The sequence below is a fragment of the Rhinopithecus bieti genome, unplaced genomic scaffold (genome assembly GCF_001698545.2).
Source record: "Rhinopithecus bieti isolate Rb0 unplaced genomic scaffold, ASM169854v2 scaffold_17182, whole genome shotgun sequence".
NCBI classification, from domain to species: Eukaryota; Metazoa; Chordata; class Mammalia; order Primates; family Cercopithecidae; genus Rhinopithecus; species Rhinopithecus bieti.
In genome coordinates, this window is record NW_016808817.1 from 457517 (window position 1) to 466571 (window position 9055).

General features: G+C 39.4%; 1 protein-coding gene across 1 annotated transcript; it reads right to left on the minus strand.

Annotated features, from left to right (window-relative positions):
- Window positions 1-3971: 3971 nt before the first annotated feature.
- Window positions 3972-4933, minus strand: LOC108538962 (olfactory receptor 52D1). Its single transcript, XM_017887307.1, is given in 2 exon segments — window positions 3972-4321; window positions 4324-4933. Coding segments are annotated over 2 exon segments (960 nt in total).
- Between the last annotated feature and the right edge of the window lie 4122 nt (window positions 4934-9055).

Genomic DNA, 9055 nt, shown 5'->3' on the forward strand with positions numbered 1-9055 from the left:
TTACAGGCATCCTTGACTACTCTCTCTTGATGAAAGTCAATTGCTATAAAGTGCTGTTGGTGTAACCTTCAAAATATACCCAGAATCACACTCCTTGTAACCATGTTCATTGCTACCACTCTGTGAAAATTGCTGGCATTGCAATAGCATTCTAAGCACATTCATTGTTACTATGCTGGTTCCCCATTATTTTTTGCTCTACTCCTGACATAGCAACTACATTGATTCTTTTAAACACCAGGACAGGTTATGTAACATTATACAGAGGAAGAAGCAAGCACAGAGAAGGTCTGTAATTTTCCTAAGGTCACATAGCTCCTGATTAACAAAGATGTAGGGACCAGAGCTCTTGGATTCCAGAGTTTGTGATCTTGGCTCAGTGCTGCTCCATAGTCAGAATCCATCAATTCCCTTGAAACAAATGAATAGAAAGTGTGTCTTATCTTGCTTGCCCTTACACAGAGAAAGGTACAAATTAAGTTTCAACTGGGAATTTAGAATCTCAGTTAGAAAAAATTAAGAGAATAATCTAAATCACAATGAAGAAATTATCTATTAATATATTTATAATAGCAAATTGAATGTCTCTGTGCTGCTGAGAACCAATGTTAGCACATCAGAATAAAGTCAAATAACATGGAGTGAGATGGAAGAGAGAAAACAGTTTCTTCACACTCAGAGGGAAGAATTTTTTTTTTTTTGAATCCTACATATACAGGAAAATTGTGTGTGTGAGTGTGTGTGTGTGTGTTTATGTTTATTTTGTGTGAGAGAGAGAGACAGACTTGGTGGGGTGAGGTGCATTCTGGTTCTGGAGATGTGCTATGGAATTGGGGAGAACTTGGCGGGGTAGTTCTTCAGGGCCTTACCAGTGCTGAATTACTTAAAATTGAATTCAGAGAGTCTTCCTCAGCACAGATTGAAACGGCTAGACTTGGGGATAAAGGAACAAGTTTACCTAATAGGACAAGATTCTGAGGTTAGGCTTATTGTTAACTCTTCTTTGCAATTTGGCAATTGCACTGATTTATGTGCCAAACTGTGAACTCATTTCTCAAAGTGGTCCAGGAGAAGGACTGTTTAAGGCTCTAGCAGGATCAGGTTCATGAAGCAGTCTAAATGATTTGCACATGCTCTAGGGTTGGTGACATCTATCTATACTCAAAAGCTGAATTTCTTTTTAGTGCATAGGTAAAACCATATTTTATGCCTTTTTAGGGAAAGATGATGCTGAACACTGGGATGTGGTAATCAGGGAAGTTTCACCTTGGGAAATCCTGTCTTTCTGTGTTAGTCATTTGCATTGCTTTATTTCAAACTTCAGTAACAACTGATTGAGATTGATCCATCAATATTTCAGTGAAGACTGACTTATAAAATTTGTAAGGGCTGCCTGTGTCTTCTCATCTGGGCCTGGATTTTGAGGACCCCTCAAAATGTAATCACCCCAAGCTTCCTCAAGCTCTTTCAGTAATCCTCTTTGCTGTCTCCTTCCTGCACCATTTTCTGGTACCTCCTCCTCTTCCAATCTGTTCCACACCTCTGATCATTCTCCTCTGAGCTCCTCTGGGCCAAGACATGACTGTCCCTGACCTGTGACAGCTCCTTGTGCATGAATTTACCTCCACAGCTGAACTAGGAGCTCTCCATGGTCACAGCTGACACTTATCCTCTTGTCTTACCCATGAACTTGTGAAACTTTTTCCTGGAATTGCTTTTCTAGATAAAAATACTCTTTGTCCTGATTCTTGTGGATGTGACTATATCAGAACAGCCTCAGTGTAATATAAATAAGAATCAAATTACTGAATACCTACTGTGTGCCAGACACTGTGCTAGACATACATTTTCATTATCCAACACATTAGCGTAATGAAGACATCATTTATTCATTAAATCAACCAAGACTATGATACATACCAGTATAATCTCTAACACTTTTCCCGTAATGTTTTATTGAGTGCTTATTAATTATGTTCAAGGAACAGATGAAATGCCTAGTCTGATGAAGTATTAAAATGGTTATCAATTCAAAAGCAAATAAATGAACACTGCAGATTAAATCAGGCAGCTATAATAAAACTTAGCATACCTTTATAACTTTAAGAATTATTAGCTGAATACTACCAACTGCCAGCAATCGGAATTGAATGCTTGCTTAGTTTCTGAGATTAATAAACACTTTACTAAGGCTGAGGGCAGTAAAGTGGGATACCCTAATTCACGCAGCTAGTAGATAAGTCTATGGTCATCTGCACACAGATCTCATAATCTTCACATAATAAAATACTGGACAATGTATGAGATATTGTCAATAAATGCCATAATCTTAGGCTATTAGTCTCCCTGAATGACAGGCTTTTAATTTATAATGCAAATAACAACGATCATCTCTCTGAAGAGTTGGAAGGAGATGGGTGGACTTATTTCAGAGCTGAGATTACTAAAGCATTACTATTAAAAAAGGAACTTGGATTTGTGTTGGGGTGATCAGACCCAACACCAGGTCATGGGGTTGATGAAGTCCAGCAGAGTCGAAGGATTAAGAAAAAGACAGTTTCAGAGAGAGAGTGGGACCAGGGGGCCATCGCGATTGTGAAGGCAGTGAAGTCCCCGAGCTCTGGAAGCCCAGACTATTCATGGGTGATCAAACAAAGAAACAGAGGGTGAGAATGTGGGGGGTCAAAAGGGTGCATTGCATTAAGCACATGATTTACAGTTGTGAATGTTTAGCATATGCTCTGCTATTTGAGATAACAGAGAGCAGGTTCTTTTAATTCAAGACACAATCGATCCTGGGAGAGCAAGGAGCAAAGAGCCAGCAAGTCTAGACACATTCCAGAGCCATGAGCCCTGGATTCTATCCAAACCACGAGGGGTTTTATGCCCTGGGCTTAGATTATGGTGCATCAGGGTAGCCTTCCACCCTTTAGCACAGAGCTTGGTGTTCCAAAGGCCACAAATGGTTTTAGATCCTGGCCCCCAGACATGTTCCAAGACTTTTACATTATGTCAGACATGTCAGTCATGCAAGCCCTGCCTTAGCTTCCCTTCCAACACTCAGTTTTTCTCCCAACAGATTTGGGGCTGGCTCCTGTGAATTCTTAATAAGGGATAACTTTATGACTAAAAGGAAAGAGACCTCAAAATGGATGAGTGTGGGAGGAGTGAAAGAAAATACAATTTTATTAAGTACCAGTCACATCTCCAGCACTTTTTAAAATATTATAAAATTGTTATCTAATATAATTATCACAATAACCCTGTGATGTGAGGTAATGTAAAAACAGTTTTATATAGGTTAAATATCTTTACTAGTAATGTTTAGAGAGGTTACATAACTTTCTCATTTTATATTTATTTAATGAGTGCTTTACATGTTGGTCACTCTCTTCAGTTTTCTAACTTATTTATTTCTCACTACAACATTCAAAGTTAGATGTTATTATTATCCCCATTTAACAGTTGGCCAAACTGAGGCACAGAAACATTTCAGACATGCTCAAGGTCACAAGTAGAGCAGTCAAGATTCAAATGCAGGCACTCTGACTTTATACTTTGTGCTTTAAACCAATACATCAATACTCAAAGTGATGGAATTCACACTCAAATTCACTCCAAATCTTCTCTCTTTCGCTTGGACTCACAGGAGAATATTCCTACCCTTAAATCCAGATGCCTCTGAAGACCAGGAATTGACTTTCTCCTTAGTAAGTCATAGACACTTTTGAGACAAGTGTGAGAATATTATCACCTTTCTGGGGTATTCAGAGTTCCCCGAGGAGCCTCCGGAAAAAAGAATGTTCAATGTGATCATTGATAGCTCCGATTCATCTTGCTATTTCTCTTCCTTTCAGAGCTTCCTGCCATGTCAAAGCATTCCTTTCACATCATCAGTGTGTGTCCATGTAAATGTATCTAGACAGCTATCCTACACATTTTTTTTTTAATCTCCAACTTCTGCTCAGAATTCATATTGACATCTTCCCCAGGTGAAGCAGTTTTAGAAGTCAGCTCCAAATATGCTTGGTTCTAGCTCCATAGATAATAGGATTGAGCACAGGAGGCACCAGCACATAGAGATTAGCCAGAAAGATGTGCACATGCTTGGGTACTTGGTGGTGACCAAAGCGGTGGGTGAGGAAGGAGAAGAAGACAGGGATGTAGAAAACCAGGATGACTCCAATGTGGGAGCCACAGGTACTCAGAGCTTTGTGCTGGGTGTCACGAGATGGAAGATGAAAGACTGCATGGAGGATAAAGCCATAGGAAATGGCAATGAGGATGGAATCCAATCCCATGGCCAGCAGAGCCACAGTCAGCCATAGACAATATTGACGGTGATGTTGGCACAGGCCAGTCGGGCAATGCCCATATGCCCTCACCAGTATGTGCTGTATCCCATGACATGGCTGAACACAGTAAGGGAGTCGCGCTCAGCCAAGAAGATGAAGGGGGAAACAATAGCCACACTATGGAATATCCCAACAAAGCCAATTCTGCCTATGACAGCATGGTTGAGAATGGTTGTATATCTTAATGGGTTACAGATAGCCACATATCTATCAAAGGCCATAGCAAGTAGAATCGAGGACTCCAGAGCATAGATAGAATGGACACAAAACATCTGAGCCAGACATCCACCAAAGGAAATCTCACCAGCATGAAGCCACAAAATGGCCAGCATCTTGGGCACAGTGGTAGAACTGAGAGCCAGGTCTGTGAGTGAGAGAAGGCAGACGAAGAGGTACATAGGTGCATGAAGAGCATTGTCCAAGGCAATGACCAGGATGAGGGCAGCATTTCCAGCCAGTGCTACAAGATACATAGCACAGAAAGGGATGGCTGTCCAGAATTGGGCAGCCTCCAGCCCTGGGATCCCTGTTAAGAAGGTGTCTGGAAGATGGTTATCACTGAGGTTGGAATCTGACATTCTTCCTGGCAAATGAAGGACTCTTTCTGAGTAGTATTGTTATGATTGCCCTGTAATATCAGATATTTGGTTGATTTATATAAAACAAAGATCTTTCTGTGAAATAATCTTCTTTAGACTCAGAAAAAAAATTTGTTTTTCACTTGTACAAGCATCTGAAATGACTACCACATATAATTCATTTTAAAACCTTCTGCTAATTTCTATATTGTACAATGATGTTTTGAGTTCTATATCCAAAGCACCAAGCTAAGTATTTATTAATCTTCTCAAACTGACCCTTCCAGACTTTTCTTCCTCCACATCCTGCACATCATTTATTGATCTCTAGTCCATCCACATCATGGGACGTTTCTTACCTCTCATTCATGCCTTTTCTCCTACCTAGGGAGTCTCATTCCTTTATTTTCCTCTTCTCTATTAAGTTTTAATACAAGTTTCCCCGTTTCCCAGAGGCCTTCCCTTTCTAAACCGGTCTTTGGTAATCTCCAATTTTGTATTTTTCCTACTTCCACTATCTTACAAAATTCTGTTGGGTTAGAACTATGTCTTTATGCAACCGTAACCTCTACGCTGCCCATGACTGTCTGTACCTAGACATTTTGACAACTTCAATAAAGACTAAATTCTGATCATTCTTAGTAACATGCCATTGATGTTTTGGATTAATGATATAATGATGTGTTGATTTTTTTCTGTTATGTGCCAAATATACACCAAATCACTTTTGTGTATGTGTATATATATACATACACACACGTGTGTATATATACATATATGTGTATGTATATATATATTGATTTGTGACTTTGAACAAATCTCTTACTTCTCTGGGCAGTCCCAATTTAGAAAGGGCAATGAATGTAGTCATTCTCTGATTTTCTCTCTGCTCACTATGTGGCATTGGAAAAAATTCCAAAGCCTTTTTGTGCCTTAGTTTGTGTGTGTGTGTATATATATCATATATGTGATACATATCATATGTATCTGAAGTGCCTATGAAGAGGCTAGGCAACCTGAATATGCTTTCATATCATGATTGACTATATATAGCAATTTGAGCATTCACATGGGTATACCAGAAGGAAGTGTGAGATAAATAAGATATGCTTGCTGAGGATACTGGACTCAACTATGGCAAAGTCAGTGTATAGTCCTCCAATTCACCAGTATAATGGCTGGATGTGAGGTCAGATCATTATGGCAAGTGCTATTAGAGGCAGATATAAAAAGTTAGGTATTCTGGATTTGCCACCCATAAAGGGACTAGAAGGGGATTCTGTTCTTGCTGTAGAGGGATAGCTAGTATTATACACATTGTTTCAGTAACATGTATCCCTAAAAGAATTCTGAGTAGAAATGCCAAGAAATCTGAATTTTAGCCCTGATTCTGTAATATTATTGGTTTGTGGCTTTGAACAAATCTCTTACTTCTCTGGGCAGTCTCAATTTAGAAAGGGCAATGAATGTAGTCATTCTCTGATTTTCTGTCTGCTTACTATGTAGCATTGAAAAAATTTCCAAAGCCTTTTTGTGCCTTAGTTTTTGTCTTTAAATTGGGAATGACACCATCTGACCTAACTTCACAAAATTTTGTCGTTGACTAAAGATGACTATTCATGGAATTAAACATTTGTATACCTAGAATAATTCCCCTATTTTTTCCTAAAAATATAAGATACTTATATTGTAACAACATATACTTGGGATAAAAGAGAGTACAGTTATCATTCACATCCCTAATCAATGAAAAGGCCAAGCCCAGAGAAGTGAACTGATGTAATTTAGATCATGAGGCATTTTATTTGCAGAACTATGGTTAGGTCTCATGTCTCCAGATTCAGAGTTTGGTGTTTTTGCCTCGCCCTACTGTCCTTTAATATGTCTAATACTTGAATTCCTATCTCTTTCAAATTCGGTGAATATCTTCTTTTACTCTAACATCAATTCCTAGTGCTGCAGTATCTTTACTCATTATCTGAGCTCCAAAGAGGTGGAATTAGGGAGTCCCCTTTATTTGCATTGAGTTTTTTTTTTTGTAAGAACAGGAGACATCTTATTGATTCCTACCATAACAGAGCACCTAGGACTGCAATACAAAGAAACACATACATATTTTACTGCAGCAAAGATAACTGATGACTGATGGTGTTTAGGAAGTTATGAGACAAAAGATACAGAGCAAAGAAAAAGTTATTGGCATCAGCTGGTGCAGGGCTGTACTATAGGTTCCTATCTAGCCCAGACGCTCAGCTTATCTGCCTTCCTACCCTCTGCTTTGGTTTAAAATGCAGAAGAGAGACGGGAAACAATGATTAACGCAGGGGAGGGGATGCCCATTGTGGGCTGTGTGGATGTCTTAGGCAAAATTAGAAGATAAAGAGCTGCTTGTGGCTGCTTAATCTCATAAGTGAGTCAAGAAGTTTCCAGAGATGCTCTCCCAATGCAGAGGCTATCATTTGCTTGTCAGATGCCCCCACATTTCTTCCCTCTCCTCCTTCTTGGGTCTGCAATAACCCAATAGTACTTAGTGGGCAGATACCATGGACCAGTCTCTGTGTGGAACTGGGGTGACAGCAATGAACAAGCAGACAAAAATCCCTGCCATGAAAGAGTTTAGGTTTTAGCAAAGGCAGATAAATAGCAAACAAAATGCATAAGTAAAATATATGTTAGATAATGATAAGTGCTTTAAAAAAATAAAATAGAAAGAGAGGGAGTGGGAATGCGGTAAATTCTAATTAGGGCATTATATTAGTTTGCTAGGGCTGCCACCACAAAGCACCACTGACTGAGAGGCTTAAGCAACAGAAGTGTATTGTCTCACAGTTCTGGAGGGTAGAAGTCTGGTATCATGATGCTGGCATGTTTGGTTCTTTCTGAGTCCTTTTTCCTTGGCTTGTAGATGGCCCCCCCTTGTGTCTTTAGCTGTTCTTCCATCTCTGCCTGTACCCTCATCTCCCCTTGTTATAAGGTCAACAGCCATATTGGATTAGGGAACATCCTAGTGACCTCATTTTTTTAAACTTTATCACCTCTTTAAAGATCTTATCTTTAAATAGAGTCACATTCTGAGATGCTGAGGGTTAATTAAGACCTCGACATATGAATTTGTGGGTGTGTGGAGACCAACACAATTGAGCTTGTAACAGACATCCAGGAAAATCTTTGCTGGGAATGTAGTATTTGAGCAAAACCCGAGTCAAAAGAGCTAGCCATGCAGATATCAGAAGGAAGAACATTTCAGACAGAGGGACAGCAAGTGCGAAGACTGTGACACACAGGCCTGCTTGATGAGGTTGGAAGCAGCAAAGAGGCTATTGTGCTGGAGGACTAGAAGTGGGCGTGCAAGGAGCATAGGCAAGATAGGCTAGATCCTTAGGCCACAGAAGGGACTTTGGCTTTCACTCTGAGTTGGAGGGGGATGCTTAAGGGAGAAATCACATTGCTGGTGATCTGCAAGTTCAGACTCAAATTCATTGCTCAGCCCAAGCAGAGTCCATCAGGTGCTGAGGCTGACGGCACCAGGGACACAAGGCTGAACAACTGCAGAAATAATTAACACATTTTTATGGGAAAGATACATCTATTTCTAGAACTCTTACTATTATAACTTCTAAACGTTGCCTCAATTCTTGATATTATTACTGTGAACCTTCTTTTTGATGCACTTAGAAAATGTGAGAGGAAGGTTATTTTTATATCATATGTGCTTTGGTAAAATTTTGTAGGATTTGTGTTCTGTGCATTCTTTTATCCTTTTTCTTTTGCTGGACTAAGAGTGAAGGGGAGAACAGCAGAGATCTACCTTCCATTACTTTTGGTCGGGGCAGAGGGCTATGATGAGAAATCTGCTTCTGACTTCTTTTTTTGAAATCACAGAGTACCATATTCTTTGCAGATTATGTAGATGATGTACTTTTCATTGCCAGAGAAAGAGTAGCCAATCTGTATAGTGCCAGTTTGTCAAACCTGAAAATGCTAAAATCAACCAAAACCTATAAAGCTATGAAGAATATTGATATTGTATAGCATCTATTGGAGCAGAAAAACTTTTTTAAAAGGCAGGTTTATTCTAACATTGCCCATAAGAATATTTTGAAATAGTACATACATAATGTT